This window comes from Filicampus tigris, chromosome 7, assembly GCF_054856515.1.
Source record: "Filicampus tigris isolate MCC_2025a chromosome 7, RoL_Ftig_1.0, whole genome shotgun sequence".
Classification (NCBI taxonomy): Eukaryota; Metazoa; Chordata; class Actinopteri; order Syngnathiformes; family Syngnathidae; genus Filicampus; species Filicampus tigris.
In genome coordinates this window covers 7,846,360-7,863,311 of record NC_141223.1, presented here as the reverse complement: position 1 = coordinate 7,863,311, position 16,952 = coordinate 7,846,360, and the positions used below count along the sequence as shown (strand labels likewise).

Below are 16,952 nucleotides of genomic sequence, written 5' to 3'. Positions count from 1 at the left end.
AGTTAAATCCACCCGTTTTTTAGCCATCTCTGGGCGATGTCGACTGAAAATGACATCACAGTCGCTCAGGTAACGACCAATCACGGCTCACCTGTTTTCTGAAGCTTAGCCACGATTGGTCGTTATTTGAGCCCTCAGGGCATCTGTGATGTCATTTTCAGTGGACAGAAGTGACAAAATGGCCGCCCCCTGAGATGGCAAAAAACGGCTGGATTTTGCCGCTTAACTCATATTCCACAAACGCAATATTAATCAGAATGCCGTGTTTCAACTAGTGGGCCTGCCGGGAACATATTCTTGAAAAAAATGTGTTTGGGTTGATTTCCACTTTTAGTAAACATTAAACAATCTGCACTAGACAATATGTGCACCTAAACATAGCCATGAGATGTGATTTTCCCTTTGCATACATAAACTGAAGTAGGAAGTAATTTACCTTCATACTGCATTTTGTAGTTGGTGACGGTATAACTGTATTACTGCATAATTCTGGAGTGGAAGTGATCAAAATATTATTTTGATTTGGGAATGGAAGCGTCTGCTGATATTGATGTGCAGTTTGAAGCTTTCCACCTCGTCATTATTGTGTGCAGAGTTCAGCCGTCGCTGGTGTACACTCAATGACGGCACGTTCAGCTACTACGAGAGTGACAAGAACTCTAATCCTAACGGAGCTCTGAGAGCCTCAGAAATAGTTTGCTTGGCTGTGGATGTACCCGACAAACATGGGTATTCACACTCACACTCACACATCTGCTGTTTGTGCGTGTTTCGTGACACGGTGAGGTTCTACACAAAAAAAAACCACACCTCTCACCAGTCTTCTTTTCCATCGGTCTCACCTTGCAGGTATGAGCACACCTTTGAACTCTACTCAGAATCAGATCGTCTCTATCTGTTTGGCACAGATGACCCAAACAGCCACAAAGAATGGGTGAAGTCCATTGCCAAGGTAACCGATTTATTGACCCAGAATGAGCCATGTCGTGGAAGGAAATGCTGCTACTGTACTTCTTTCTCTTGAGAACAACATTCTTAACTACAAATCGGAATCTCTCAAAAATGTCTCAAAGCCATGTTGCTGTAGCAACAAGATGATTTATTTATTTATTTTTTTTAACCCTGGAATACGCTTAGGAAATGCTATGAAATTACAAGACACAATGCTTGACACCTTTGCTGAATGTGTACAACATACTTACCAGCTATCACAAAATGTACTTCAACCATTTTAATATGACGCTATAAAGTTAAATTTAGTTGATGGGAGTATTTGGTATATTGATACACTGTTCTTAAAAGTCATTCACTGCCAGATATTTTCAGACCCTCTTTTACCCTAACGTTTGAAAATTAAAAAAAAAAAAAAATAGTAAAATAAACTCCTGGGGTTTAGTGGCTGGACTGTGAAAAGACAAGTATATCCGTCAATGGCAGTGAATGAGTTAATCCTGAGTCATCAAAAGTTGAATGCACTGCTGCTTACTTACTGAGCGTAAGAATAACAAGAGGATTTAAAGAAACACAATAGCATTAGTGAGATTGCTCGTTTCTCAGTTAAAGCGAAAGCGTAGCGTGACGAATCTCCCGTACTATCTCCCGCCTTTTTCCAAAATACAGGGATTCTTGGTCATCTACTGTATATTGAATTTAGATTTAGTTGTCATGGAAAATACAATTCTGTTAAGTGTAATGCGCTCAGTGTCCATGGCTCCTGCCTGTCTAGCCATGAAGACAGTATGACTGAACTCACTGTACTATAGTGACCTCTGGACCGTATTTCTAGTAGCCCCACCCCTTCTCCACCACACACACACACACACACACACACACACAAACTACTTAACTTGTTTTGACTTTTGCAGTGTGTTTCAATAAATATGTTCAGCTAAGAGATGACGAGCATATATCCAATGCTACACTTTTTTTTTTTTTCTAGAGCTTTATCCCAGCCAAAGCAGAGCCTTTATTGAGGTTAGGTTTTGAGCGGATTGGGCGACTGAAATGTAAGGATGGCCTGAATCTCCAAACATCCAAAGTGGGCTGGTTTGCCTTGGTGGGCTCCACACTTCATGCTTACCTGGAGGACAGCCAGGAAGAAGAGATACACCTTCGCAAACTTAATGAGCTCTGTGAGTTGCACGCGTTCATTTAAAACATTGCTTTTTGTGCCGTTGAAATAAAAGACATGAATGTTTTGGCTTTTGCAGCGATCCAACAAGATAATGAAGTACTAGTTTTGGTGGAAAGGGGAAGGTGAGAGCATAACTGCAGATGGATTGTTTTCACACAATCCTTCTAATGTACAACTATGATGTCGTTCCCTTGCATTTTCTGTCCTCTCCTTTCTCTTCTTAACGTGTTTTTGTCCTCACTCTGTCTTGGTCTCTTCCTGCAAAGAACGCTGTACATAGAGGGAGAGAGGAAGTTGGATTTTGCTGGCTGGTGTGCTGCCATACAGTCTGCAGCGGGGAGTGGAGGCGACACTCTGAGTCAGCAGCAGCTGACCGACACAGACATACCAGTCGTAGTCCACAGCTGCATTGACTACATCACACAGTGCGGTGAGTGGACGGATGGAAAAAGACATACAGCAGGAACATCAAGCAACAGAAGCATGTAGTAGTAAATGATCATCAGACATACCTTCATCTTCACTTACTGTTTTGATTTTAATTAACTGTCAGCTTCACGCCAAGCGAGACATTAGTCAACAACGCACACAATGAGGAGAGAAGACACTCGACACAATATTGTTTTTTTACTTGCAAGAAGAGCGCAGGGATGTGTAAGATTACAGTTCCTAAAACCCTTTGCCCGGCTCCTGCGCCTCCTCCCTTTTATTTTCTTAGGAGTCCCTGTTTACAAAGGTGTTCCAGCTCTAAGGGAAAGGGTAGCGAAAAGCAGCTGGAACGCTCTGAACCTGTTTTGTCGATGTGTGTGTTTGATGTGGAAGCAAAGCACACCAAGCAAGTTGGGCCTAGATATGGAAAAAGCTAAAGCTAAACCTACAAAGCTAATAAAGCTAACAAGGCTAATCATGAAAAATCCAACGCATGAATCATGATATACATTATTATTCTTACATTCCACCTCTGTTTTTCTTACATTTGCATTCAGTTACCCGTGACCCTGATAAGGGCAAAGAGTATAGAAAATGTATGGATGGTGCAAACACAATACAGTAAAGAACATGTTTTTTTTTATAATAATAAAGTCATTCAAAGGAATGTACAGTAAATAATAAAAATGTTAAATGTAATCATTGTACATAACTGTAGTCGAGCCTCATTACACCTACTTTGGTTTGAAGAATGTTCGAATTTAATGATCTTTTATCTAATGCACCTTGAATTAAAAGCCTCTGTGTGCTCAGGATTGATAGATGTGCGGTGTATAAATTGCATTAAATACGGTCATTTTGAGCACAATTAAGCAATATGTGATTTTCCTAAATATGTCTAATAGGGATGTCACAATATCGTGATATCGCAAATTGCCACAATATCAGAAAATCTGATTACAAGTCCCAGTTGATTTCTATTGGTGCAGTTCAAGCACCCTCTGGTGGTTAATTTATTAGTGCAGACACTAGAATACCTCAATGTGAAAAAGGGCAAACACAAATGTGAACTGCATAATAAAGCGGCCACTGGGCGCAGAGTGTTTGGTGTAGTGATGCTTTTTTTTTTTCTTGCATGTGATTGTACTGTATTTGTTTAGGCTTAACGTCCGAGGGGATATATCGCAAGAGCGGCGTGAACTCGCGCGTTGCAGCTCTGTGCGAGAGGTTTCGTCAAGATGCTCGAAGCCTCCGCCTGAAGGAAGGGGAGCACCAGGTCGACGACGTCTCAAACACCCTCAAACGCTTCTTCAGGGAGTTAGAAGAAGGTCTTTTCACATCTGAAGATGGCGGCACCTGGCTTACGACGGCCGGTAAGCTTCACATGACTTGCGTAATACTGGGACATTTTGAAAGTATGTATCGTCATGTATCTCGCTTTTCTCCTCATCCAGCTATTCAGGATGAAAGCATGAAAATCCCCCAGTATCAGACGCTTTTGAACAAACTGCCTCGTGTTAACAGGGCAACCCTCCGGGCTCTTATCAATCATTTGTACTGGTGAGGAATACGCATATGCCCGAAATGCGAATGCCACACGTACACGCTCACAGCCACACCCACATTCTGCCCACGTTTTGTCTTCCAGTGTGCAACGGTTCTCTGAGCTGAATCAAATGAATCTCCATAACTTGGCCATCGTGTTTGGTCCTACATTGTTCCAGACGGACGGAAAGGACTACACGGCAGGCCGCGCCATCGAGGACCTCATACAGTACTACACGCTCGTCTTTAAGGTCAGATGCTGTCAAGTGAAGCACCTGTGATGTTTGGCGAGCAGGTCAAAATGCAGTGCTTGTGCAATCAAGTTCTCATCTTAGGTTTTCTCCTGGTTTAGCTGCAGGTTTAAATGTGGGAAATTCTTTTCAAGAATTACACTTTAAAGCTGTTGCTAGTGTTGGGAAAATGAAGCTTCAGATTTGCTTCATGAACCAATTTTGTATTTTTGGGCTGAAAGTACACAAACGTGCCATTTCTTAAAGCCTTGGAGTGAAGTTACACATTTTTAATCATCACATCATGAAAGTTGATCACACACAAATGTCAGTTTTTAACTCATTCACTGCCACTGATGCATTTACTTGTCTTTTCACAGTCCAGCCATTCAATCCCAGGAACTTATTTCAATTTTTTTCTATTTTCTTCAAATGTGAGGGTAAAAGAGGCTCTGAAAATGTCTGGCAGTGAATGAGCCAAATCATTGTGTGTGTGTGGAAAAAAAGAGTAGCTGAGCTGACAATGGCGCTAATCAATATACCTTTTTCTAGGTGGATGAGCAACAGCTGAAAAAACAGCTGGAAGAGATCACAGTCATCATCCAAGTGCGCGAGAAATTGAACACCAAATTTCCTGTGAGTCACCAGCCTTTAATATTTGTTGTTGCGTGTTTCATGGTCTATGCTGCACTGTATGCACCTTAATGTGGGCGCATGTGTCCGAGTAGTTCGCATTGTGTTAAACTAAGTCCATTTTGTTAAGAGCACAGACACGCATGTTTTTGTCCATTACTGATATTTTTATATGTATCTACTGAAAACCTCAGAGCACTGAACCTGGTGGGCATTTCATCTGCACAGTTTACTTGGAGGAAAAGAAGGACACTACTGAGCAGCATGTGAAGGTATCCTTGACCAAAGGATCATGAATTGGGGATTGATGTTGTCAGCACAGTTCAACTTCAAACCCTTTTTTTTTTTTTTTTTCCAGATCCCTGCATCTATGACAGCAGCAGAATTGACCTGTGAGATATTGGACCGCCGCAACATCTCCGTTAAAGACAAAGAGTACTGGAACTGCTGGGAGGTCATTGACAAGGAAGAAATGGGTGAGACTGATGTCACAGTGTGGGGTTTGAGTTGAATAGTAACGTGTATTCACGGGAGTACGTTTGAGTAGAAATTACTCACGCATTCTTCCAAGCTGCGATAGTGCGTTACGGTTTGCTTGCGAGCCGCCTTTGTTGGCCGTCCGCTTCACCACCGGGAAGCCTGTAGGCGGCTTTTCAAATAACAGTAACACACCAATAACCGGCGAGACTTTCTGTTGCCGTCATGAAAAGAAAACGGGACAAAGCGGCGAGTTGGAGGGAATTGATTTTAGTTGTTCACCACACGCTAGACTTGGGGCATTAGAACATTGTGGAAGCTATTTTGAGTTTGGTGGGGAAACTGCTGCAGAGTATGAAGTTCAATTATCATGCCTGGTGCAGTTCCAGTCAGGCCAATTCTTGCAGGTACTTAGGTTTGTCGTCATCTCAGTAGCGTTCCCTGTCCGATCCTTTCGCAGAACGTCCTCTGCACTATCGGGAGAGGGTCTTACCCATCCTCCACTCCTTTGGCACCGACTCCCATCTCCTCATCAAGAAGCACCTTGCTATGGAAGCAATGATCATCTACTTGGGTAAACAAGATCATCATGGTACTCTTTTTTTTTTAAATTTATTTTAAAAATTTTTTTAGAACATCTTTGGCAATAGCTCACCTGTCAGGACGTGCAGCTTTAGAACAGCGCAGGGTCACGGTTTAAATGTAAAAATGGCAACTGTGTGTTGGAGAGATGTTAGTCTGCTTACCACCAAGGTGCCCTTCAGCAAGGCACTGCCCTGTAAACTGAATTTCCCTTTGAGGGATTACAATCAGTATAATGAATGAATTCAAAATGAATAATAACCTCTACTATGCCCCTCCAGCCAGTAAGGTTGACCCATCCAAACATGGCATGATGAAATTCCGAGAGGAGAGAAGCATCCTTGGGTTGGGGCTGTCCTCCGGCAGTTTCCACGACCGGTATTTCATCCTCAACTCCAGTTCACTGCGGATGTACAAGGAAGTCAGAGTGAGTCGCACATGCAAACACATCCTCCCACACACGCCTTGTTTCACACCGGTCTCCCCTCTTCTTCTCCGTCTCTCAGAGTAACCGGCCAGAGCGTGACTGGCCAGTCAGGAACCTGAGGGTCTACTTGGGTATCAAGAAGAAACTCCGTCCTCCAACATGGTGAGAGTGTAGCCTACACGTGCTGTGATGCATCTATATGATGTGGACCTGCGGTCACCAACATGGTGCCCGCGGTTGCCCCCCAAGGACCAAATGAGTAGCTGACGCTCATTTTACCCGAAACAATCCCCTATTCAGAACATATATAGGATCCATATAGTATTCACATGCGAAATGATGAAACCCCCCCAGTTGCTCCGTCATCAGCATGAAGTATGAATTTGAATGAGGACAGTGTTTTGAGTGCTTACCATTTACCATTGTGAACTACAATAACATACATTGTGAATGTTGTAAGCATCAAATATAAACTGTATAAATATGCCGCATTAGACCCCTGGTGGAAAATTGTGTGGTGTTCGTCGTCCAACCAGAGAATGTCATTATGTATCTTTTAAACTAAATTATGCTCATACATTCTGTACATTTAGTTAGCTCTGGAATACATCAGCGCTGTAATGGATTTCAGTCGACTTTGAAATGATGACATTCAATTCAAAACGGAATGCAAAAAAATCGTGTTTTACTTTTTGCCGGCCCTCTTTCATGAATTAGACTCGTTTATCATAATGCTATGAAATGATGATGGATGACTTACTCAAATGTTGTGACGTGGCTAACAGGGTGCTAGATGGCCTGTAGAGGGCAGGCTGATCCTTAAAATGACATTACACTATGGCTGTTTAAAAAAAAAAAAAAAAAAGCCCCAAAAAACAATGTCTGTTCTGATTGCAGTTGGGGCCTGACTGTGGTCTACGAGAGTAAGAAACAAGAGAAGGCAGAGAGGCAGCAGTGGTGAGTGGCAGTAGACAACATATCATAGCATTTTAGTCAATCAACATAATAAGATTTTTTTTGTCAGTATAATTCTGTGTGGAGATGCTACACAGCATCTACAGGAACTCTCAAAGCGGAAGTCAACCCAAACATATTTTTTTAAGAATATGTTCTATGCAGGGTCACTAGTTGAAACAAGGCATTCTGATTAATATTGTATTTGTGGAAGATGAGTTAAGCAACAAAATCCACCCGTTTTTAGCCATCTTTGGGGGCGGCCATTTTGTCACTTCTGTCCACTGAAAATGACATCACAGTTTCTCAGTGCTCAGATAACGACCAATCATAGCTCGGCTTCAGAAAACAGGTGAGCCGTGATTGGTCGTTACCTGAACCCTGAGACACTGTGATGTCATATTCAGTCAACAGATGTGACAAAATGGCCGCCCCCGGAGAAGGCTAAAAACGGGTGGATTTTGCTGCTTAAACTCATATTTCATATTAATCATATTGTCTTTTTCAACTAGTGAGCTTGTATAAAACGTATTCTTGAAAAAAATATGTTTCGGTTCCTGTTTAATTAATGAAAGTTCGCACACTACATTTAAACCAAACTTTGTTACGCTTTATTCCTGTTGCAGAATACTACTCTGTTTTGATACATGGAAACAAGCAGTCTCACTGGGGGTTTGTCTGTCTTCATAAGAAGTAGCTCTCAGTTTGCTAGGAAGCATACTACACACAAACACACACCCACACGCGCACCCGCATACACACGCACACACCCACACACACACACACCTGTATTATCTATATCGCATCCAGGACGTTTCACATTTACTGTACATTACATTGTCCAATATATGTGTGTATGAATGCATCAGTGTGTTTCCGGCGCAGTGTGCTCGATACACCCTGTCAACAACAGTATTCGTCAACTCTCTAGTAATGGCATTGCTGCACTCATCCTGCCGTTGGCTTAATTGTCGTTTTTTTTTTTTCCTATTCTATCATGTTACTCACGGCAAAAACACACCAGTAAGGGAGAAATGGAGCAGGAGGGTGTCGATGGGGGTTGCTGAATTTATCCAAGGGAATGCATGAGAGTGAAAGATAAAGGGGTTTTTGATTTACAGTATTTGGCATGCAAAATATCATCAGGGATTAATTAAACTAGCGGGCTAGCACATCTGCGGTCTGCCACACAGTCAAAGGTTCTGGGTTTGAAACGCGAATCTGTGGAGTTTGAATGTTTCCTTCTGTTTTTTTTTTCTCCAGGTACTCTGGCTTCCTCGCACATTCCAAAAGCATGCATGTTGGGTTCCATGAAGAGACTTGAGCTCAAACGTAGCCCTACACTGGATAAATTGTTGAAAATAATGATTTTTTATTATGAAAAACAAACAAAAACGCACTGCATGCTAAGGTTATGCGTGTTACAATTAATATATGTACGCTGTATTTGACTAACAAAGTGACTGTCGTGTATCTTGGCGTGCAAACTTTAATGAGCTGTTTTGCTACTAATGATGAAAATCGATGGCGAAGGCAGATACTGTACGTGAGTGCGTGAGATGCAAGGTGATTAAAGTAGGGCGCTGTACCTGGGGCCAGTCTCATTACCAAACTTGACCCCCTTTCTGTTTCCCAATTGTATTCTCAATTTTATTTCAATCTTTGTTTCCGTCAGTTCTCGGCATCTGAATAAATGTTTATTCAGAATATGTGCTCAGAGCCCAAATCATGTCTAATTAGAAAGTATTTATTCAGCACCACAGCATAGCTGATGACTCAGAGGGCTGCGTGATGGCAACCTGAGTTGCATAAAGCATTCGAGTACACGCACAGATATCCCAAACTTACACTGCATACTCAAATGAATAAGAGTCTGCATTTAGGCTTTCGCACACACAATGGTTGACTTTATCTGGTTTTATTTCTGCAGGTATCTCTGCTGTGAGACTCAGCCTGAAATGAGGGAGTGGTATGCTACTTTTCTGAGTATTCAGGTTAGCTTTTGCTCTCTCTCACACACACCTGTCAGCGCGGTGGCTCGGTGTCCCAATCCATATGATTAACCTGTACAAAAAATGTTTTTGAATACGCATTCAAAGAGAAACAGTACAATCAAAAGATGTTACGGTGAACTAAGACAATAAAAAAATATATATGGTCTTCAAAATGAAAGCACGCCACCGGCATAGTTGGCCAACATGAAGGGCGAGAAGAATGAAGGGCAATGGCCATAAAAAAAAAAAAAAAAAAAGCTGCGGGTCATAGCTGGCGTCAAAACCGTTGACTTTGCACTGTGCTGTCACGTGCTTCACCATTCTGCTCCTCTTTGAAGAACGACGGCGACGTGTGGCCCCAGAATGGACTCCAGCCGAGCCGCGCGAGCCGCGCGCTGCCCGACACGCGTCACGGTAACGTGTCACTGATACCGCTGCGTGGCAGTGAGAATGAGATGCGGAACAGCGTAGCAGCTTTCAGCCAAGATCCGCTTGCTGTGAGTCAACCTACCAATCACTGCTTCAAAATCTCAGCAGAAGCGGCCAGCTCCAATTTGGTTGCTTGATTCAGAGATGCTGGTGCCAACCCTCAACCACCCGTCCGTTGGATGTGTTCACTCAAAAAAGCGCAAGTCAACCCAAACATATTTTCTTAAGAATGTGTTCTATGCAGGCCCACTAGTTGAAACATAGCATTCAGCATTCTGAGGAATGAGTTGAGCAACAAAATCCACCTGTTTTTAGCCATCTCAGGGGGCGGCCATTTTGTTATTTCTGTCGACTGAAAATGACATCACACACCCTCAGTGCTCAGATAACGACCAATCGTAGCTCAGTTTCAGAAAACGGAGCCGTGATTGGTCGTCACCTGAGCCCTGAGCATTTGTGACGTCATTTTCAATCGACAGAAGTGACAAAATGGCCGCCCCCTGATATGGCTAAAAACGGGTGGATTAACTCTTATTCCACAAACGCAATATTTATCAGAATGTTTCATCTAGTGGGCCTGCACGGAACATATTCTTGGAGAAAATACATATTTGGGCTGACTTCCACTTTCAAGTCCAAAATGATTCATAGCTTAGATAAGTGAATTTTAAATTCTTGAAGGGTTAGGTTTTTAGGTGGAAATTACACTACAAACCAGGAAAAGTCTGTAAAAAGTTCGAGATAATGGTGTAAAAATGCGTTAGTTTCATATCCATGACCATTTTGAAGAATCACTTTACACCACTTGATAGCTTTCTAATGAACTATGCTATACAGTGCGCGAGCTGAATCAAAACATCTGCCTTTTACAAAGTTAATAATGCCAGATAGTTATTGAGTTAATGTTTAATATTCTAATTGAGTACTTGAGTGACAAAAGCATATTTTGTATTTTGTTCGTCCCTCTGTGTATGATCAGGCCTCTTCACGGTTCACATATGACACATATGACATAAGATAACTGGACTGTAGCATTTTTGATGGGGCCAAGAGGATTGATTCCTTTGCGACTCAAAACAACACAGCAAAATTAATACACATCGTTTCTCTAATAAAAAGAGAAAAATGAAAAGTAATTTTTTTTTTTTGTTTGTTTGGTCATCCGTATGAAAGTTATAACGCAAGCCTTAATGGATTTGATGCTGTAAGGTGGACCTGGTTCTAGTATAGTATTCATACTTATTTTCGTACGGGGCGGGTTTCTCTCAGGCGGCCTTTAGGATGCTGAAAATCATTTCAATGCACAATCACCTCATCATAGTTTTAACAGACGCAATTGCTTTTGCATTTACTTGCGAGGAAATGACCATAAAATAAAGACATGGAATATGGTGACAACTAGATATAAATACAATTGTTCACTTTATGTGAGGAAGAGAGAGGGTGAAATAAATGCTTTTCATACTTGTAAAAATAAATAAATAAAATAAGATCCATTCCGATATATATTTATGCTAAGAGTGCGCTTTAAAGCGGAAGTCAACGCAAACATATTTTTTTCAAGAATATGTTTTATGCAAGACCACTAGTTGAAACAGTGCATTCTGATAAATATTGCGTTTGTGGAATAAGTGTTAATCCACTCGTTTTTAGCCATCTCTGGGGGGCGGCCATTTTGTCTTCTGTCGACTGAAAATGACATCACAACTGCTCATAACGACCAATCGCGGCTCAGATTCAGAGAACAGGTCAGCTGTGATTGGTTGTTGTAAGCAGTTGTGATGTCATTTTCAGTCGACAGAAGACAAAATGGCCGCCCCCCAGAGATGGCTAAAAACGAGTGGATTAACACTTATTCCACAAACGCAATATTTAGCAAGACACATGAAGTCGACACATTTTATTTACGTACTTTCGTGCCCCCCCCCTCAAAAAAAAAAAAAATAAATAAAAGTGAAAAAAAAAAGAAAAAAAAAAAAAAGAATGTGCCAGGACTGAGTCGGTCACATGCTCTGCTATTTGTGAGGTAGAAAGGAGCCTTGTGACTTTAACAAGAAAATTCTGCACTTGTGTCAGGACTTGCACTAACTAATGGAATGTGATCAAAATAAATATCTCCCAACTTGATGGAAGTAAGGAAACAACATTATTACCTTTTGTAAGGGCAGACGTATTTTTCCCCCACAAATTTGCCACGTTTGCTTTTACACCATCCACCATCCAACAGGACACGAGTTCGGGGTTTGCGCCAGAGAAGCACGTATAATCTCTGTGCTGCGATTTTAATTTGATTTTACCATCATAACGGGATCTGGCTTCCTCAACCGCGAGTTTTGATACAAAAACGATGAGGTGCTGCCACTTGCCAGCGCAGAAGAATAGATGACTAATTTGCATCCTGGGCTGAAAACCAGAGAAGGAGAAGAGGCGTATGACTGCATCATCTCCATTGTGTCGTCGGCGGACGCGCGAGCCGAGAAAAGACGAGCGCACAAGTCATTCTGGCACAACTTCACCAAGCTGGCTTGGAGAAGCCCCGAGACAATGAAAAGGATCTGGTGCCCGCAGGAACAGGAACGCTGTTGCCATAGCGCCCTGCAGCCTTGTGGACTTGGCAGGGCGCTGACAAACTTCATCTCTGAAGCTCTGCTGGGCTCCATTACAAGCATGCCGACATTTGACCGGAGCGGTCCAACGGCATCAATATCATCAACTCCATCTGTTTCTTTCTTTTTTTTTTTTTTTTTTCTTTTTAGAGAAAGGTTACTATAAGCATCCAGATATGTCTGCCTCTGCTCTTAGCAGACACCCCATAGCTCTGATTAGCGATCAACAGACTCCGGCAGTGCAATGCCTCACGTGCTCTCGGTTGATTTCCACCCATTGAATTCATTGATCCATTCATTTCAGCGGAGTGTTTGAAAGGAGCGGCTTTAGGAAGCTAGATCCCGGGCTTCGGTGCGTGCGTGCTTGAGGGATATCGATAAACTGATGTGAAAGTTGTCCCCGTGCTTTGAACGCATGTACATTGTTTCTTTTCTGTGGGGCTGACTGCCGAGTTTCCCTTTTTCGCCCGCCTTCCAGTCTTTATGTGGTCTCAACTATTTGTCCAATATATCTTTCAGCTGTTTAGAGACATTCGATAATGGAGGCTGCAAGAAAGGTACAGTGTTTAACACTCATTCTCTTTTGTTTACTTACTACTTGGAGATGCACAGCGATGCCGTCGAGTGCATAATTTATAAGGATGAATGCAGTGGAACCTCCACAATCAATCAAACTATAATTTCTTCATAAGGCTAAGCAGTTTTTTTTTTTCTTTTGCGTTGAAATGAATATTTATCGAATGGGTCTGTTCCAGGGTCACGCCGTCACCTTTAAAAACCGTACAGATCCAATTTTACACTTGCTTTACTGCCACGTTGCATAATAATGTGTAATCAATAAAACGAGTACCTAGCCTTCGAGGACGCACAGCAAACACTTCTATAAACAATACGGCTCACTTTGTAGTGCGCAAAATCAATTCGTTTATGTACTATCATTGTTCATTTGTCGATACTGGGCAGCCTGCGCGGAGATGTGTGTCCAGCGCTGCCAGTTGTGTGGCGAATGTTTTATGAGACGCCAAGCAGACTTGCTGTCTGTAAATCACCATGACGAAGAACCCCCGTCAAGGCCAGGGCAACTAGTGCGGCTGGAATTTCAGTGGAAAACATCCAATTTGTGCGCCAACTATTCTTGATTGGTTAGCCTCCGCTTGTTTTGCCTCTCTTTCTGATGAACTACTTTCATAGCTTCTTTTGAACCGCTTCCAACAAGTTTCCACAGCTGTTTTTCATGTCTGTGTCGCTGCTTATTCTGAGTAGCATCAGAGCGTTCTTGATGGCAAACGTTCGAGAGAACAAAGATGAAAAGGCGGCCTTTTGTTGATGTTTCACATTTACCGGTAATTGTGAGAAGAAAAAAAGTCTTGACAGACACGCTTGCGGCAAAATAGAGTGGATATAAAGTAGGGATGTAACGATTAATCGAAAATCCAGTTTAAATCGATTGGCCCCGATTAATCGATTCGAAAAATCGAAAACTCGAGTTGATTAAATTCATTTAGGAAATGTTGTCTTGAAACGTTCCAGATGCGTAGCACATTATGAATGTGTAGATCAAATTATGCGCTTGCGCCAAACTTTATTGCGTGTTGCGTTTGTGGATGGCTATAGAACCAGACTTGTGCACGGAGACAAGCGTGGTAGCAATTTTTAAAAAAATACAATCGAAAATCGGGAACTGAAAATAAAAAATGAATCGAATCGGGTCTTGAGTGAATCGTTACGTCCCTAAGTCTGAGCACTCCTGTTGAAATGCCAGGTTTTTGTGATGTGAAAAGATATTTAAAATGTTAGACCAATATAAAATATTTATCCAAGTTTTTCCCGTCATATTTACTGAACAGCGAGTACTCGTGCCCACTAATTTCTACCACTCCTTCGAAGAAAAATATCAGGAGAAGCGTACTAGAATATCTGAACTTCATTTTTGCTTAATCAGAGGCACTCTAAATAGAGTCAGACATGCGCTGACTCCCATTGAACTCATTCACTGCCATTGACGAATTTATTTGTCTTTTCACAGTTCAGCCATTCAATCCCAGGAATTTATATATATATATATATATATATATATATATATATATATATATATATATATATATATATATATATATATATATATATATATTTTTTTTTTTTTTTTTTTTTTTTAATTTTTTCATATGTTAGGTTAGAGCCTCTGAAAATGTCTGGCAGTGAATGAGTTAAAGAGTCAACCCCCCAAAAAATATTCACAATATGTTCTGTGCGCCTTCACTAGTCTAAACACAGCATTCGGATTAATATTGTGTTTGTGGAGTATGAGTTAAGCAGCAAAATGCACCTGTTTTTAGCCATCTCGGGGGGGCGGCCATTTTGTCATTTTCACAGTTGCTCAGGGTCCAAATAACGACCAATTGCACCAGTTACAAGTCAAATATTAATGGTGGAAAAATGTTATCTGGGTCCCTTTTTTTTTTTTTTTACTGACAATAACCTGGCATTTGAACAGGGGTGTGTAGACTTTTTATATTGACTGTATACCAAGGAACGTGACATGATAAGCAGGACTATCGCACTTAAGGCGTCACAGTATTGAGGTTCCATTGCGTTCATGTGTTTTTTAAACATCCTAATCCATGCGATCACGTTGTTATGAGCAGCATCATGTTTGCCATGGCTCCAAAATGTCTCGCTCTGTCGTCTGGAAACGCATTTCAAGCTCGACCTCTCGGCCGAAGGGACCGAGGAGGTTTACGGCTCAAACCGCAACGGGACTCGACTTCACTTTGTACCTCTTTTCTACAGGGCAGGTGTTCGGCGTCATCAGGTGACCTCGCCACTCTAAGGGTCACATCATCAGTGTGTGACACTGCGGACCAGAATGAAGGAAGTGAAGTGGACCAAAAGTGAATGGACAAGAGAGCCATTATTCTATTCCCCCCTTCACAGTTGAAATGTATACTTGAATGTGTTTTGGACACTTTGATGGAGGGTTTTGAATCCCTGTTGCATGTATGCGTGCCCCTCACATTACTACAGTGCATCATGGACCGCGAGCATAAAAGCGCATCCTGAAGGAAACTTTCATTCCTATGATGTGCTTGTTTTGAAGAAGGATTTAACCAGGTTGCTTGAAGGCGCCAGCGTTTGGGTGCCTTTTGTTCTCTTTAAATTGTGAATTCTATTTTTTTTTTTTTTTTTTTTTCTACAGTATAAAACGATTGTTATGGTAACCCTGCAGTTTGAAATACAACCATTGTTATTGTACACAAAGCATAATGTGATAGCAGAGGTGATCACTTTATTTCAAGTCATTTTCCCGCCAGCCTGCTTCAGATTTCGTGAACACGCATGATCCTCCCAGGCGATACAGTGGTAATGAACAATGTTCACTTTTGTTTGTTCTAAAATAATCTCTTGTATGTGACTGCGCTTGACTGTCCACCACCAGCTTGTCAAAAGCCACTTGTAGGTCAACGCCCTCGTGAATACTTCTTATTTATTTGGGTTCTAGAGGATGCAAGCTGAAGAATGCTGAAGTTGTTTTTTTTACACTGTTAAGCATAGTGTGTGTGTGTGTGTAAAAAGTAAATGTGTATGTGTGTTTATTGTAACCCAACAGCCCTGATGTCAGTCCACTTTAGAGCATTCTCCTCTTTCCAATGTCATCATTAACCACACAATGCAAATCATCGCCGCACATTTGAATACAACAAATCAAAGTTGTTTTGCCCTCTAAAGTCATCAAACGTCGAGTGTTCCGAGCAAACTGTGGCCTTTCTCATGTTCTGAGACCTAATGCAGATGAATGTTTCTGACATTCTGATATTTATTTATTGTTAGGATACTTGTTACAAGTAGTTTTTCTGTGCGTGACTGTAGGTCAAACTTCCATAAGTGTACTTTAACGTGAATGTCCATTTGAGGAAAAAAACAAAATGCGGATACTTAATTAAGAAAGTTTGTCTCTTTAATCAATAATTGGTAGACACTGCTGAGGTATTTTCATGTGATTGTCAAAATAAATCCTACATACAGTATCTTTTTTTTTTTTTTTTTTTTTTAATTTCTTGAACTCTAATAAACCCTATTTGCCAATTGTGTGTGTGTGTTCCAGCTTGTGCATAGAATGGCTGCACAAAAGTCTTTCTAAAAGGTTAATGTACTCTACCTGATGGCAGTCCACCGTGTACTTAAAAGGCAAATTGTGTGAGGTCAAGCTGGCCCTTGGGAACATGTACACACACATGATGTATGTACAATGTGACAACTGTTGGGCAAACTTTTCCCGGCCTGTGGGTTTCGTGCCATATAGCGGAACCCATACGTACCTGGAGGAGAATGTCACAGGGATGTATGTAACTGGAGGGGGGGGGGGGCACCAGAGGGTTGTGTGTTTTGAGTGATTCATGGTGGTCCCCCCCCCCCCCATGTTGTGTGGTCATTGCTGTAAGCAGAAGTGACACATCAGGGTCAGCTTGTACCTCAAGACACACACCGGTGAGCCCCCGCCAGGGACCTACACAC

General features: G+C 41.7%; 1 protein-coding gene across 4 annotated transcripts in view; it reads left to right on the top strand.

Annotated features, from left to right (window-relative positions):
• arap1 (ArfGAP with RhoGAP domain, ankyrin repeat and PH domain 1) overlaps positions 1–16,465 on the top strand; it is a 42,889-nt gene extending 26,424 nt beyond the window's left edge. Inside the window, exons 16-34 of one of the 4 annotated variants that reach the window (XM_086035722.1) lie at positions 594–729; positions 850–952; positions 1,940–2,132; positions 2,211–2,256; positions 2,401–2,564; positions 3,724–3,936; positions 4,018–4,123; positions 4,212–4,359; positions 4,891–4,974; positions 5,166–5,243; positions 5,330–5,447; positions 5,909–6,040; positions 6,312–6,457; positions 6,537–6,619; positions 7,355–7,414; positions 9,342–9,405; positions 9,744–9,819; positions 12,960–12,997; positions 15,231–16,465. In XM_086035722.1, the coding sequence (XP_085891848.1) occupies positions 594–729; positions 850–952; positions 1,940–2,132; positions 2,211–2,256; positions 2,401–2,564; positions 3,724–3,936; positions 4,018–4,123; positions 4,212–4,359; positions 4,891–4,974; positions 5,166–5,243; positions 5,330–5,447; positions 5,909–6,040; positions 6,312–6,457; positions 6,537–6,619; positions 7,355–7,414; positions 9,342–9,405; positions 9,744–9,819; positions 12,960–12,967 (1,958 nt within the window). In that variant the 3' untranslated portion in view covers positions 12,968–12,997; positions 15,231–16,465. Of the gene's footprint in view, positions 1–593; positions 730–849; positions 953–1,939; positions 2,133–2,210; positions 2,257–2,400; positions 2,565–3,723; positions 3,937–4,017; positions 4,124–4,211; positions 4,360–4,890; positions 4,975–5,165; positions 5,244–5,329; positions 5,448–5,908; positions 6,041–6,311; positions 6,458–6,536; positions 6,620–7,354; positions 7,415–8,674; positions 8,858–9,341; positions 9,406–9,743; positions 9,903–12,959; positions 12,998–15,230 lie in introns of those variants that run through there. The other 3 variants (XM_086035721.1, XM_086035720.1, XM_086035723.1) reach the window with 3 other exon arrangements.
• Positions 16,466–16,952: the final 487 nt, after the last annotated feature.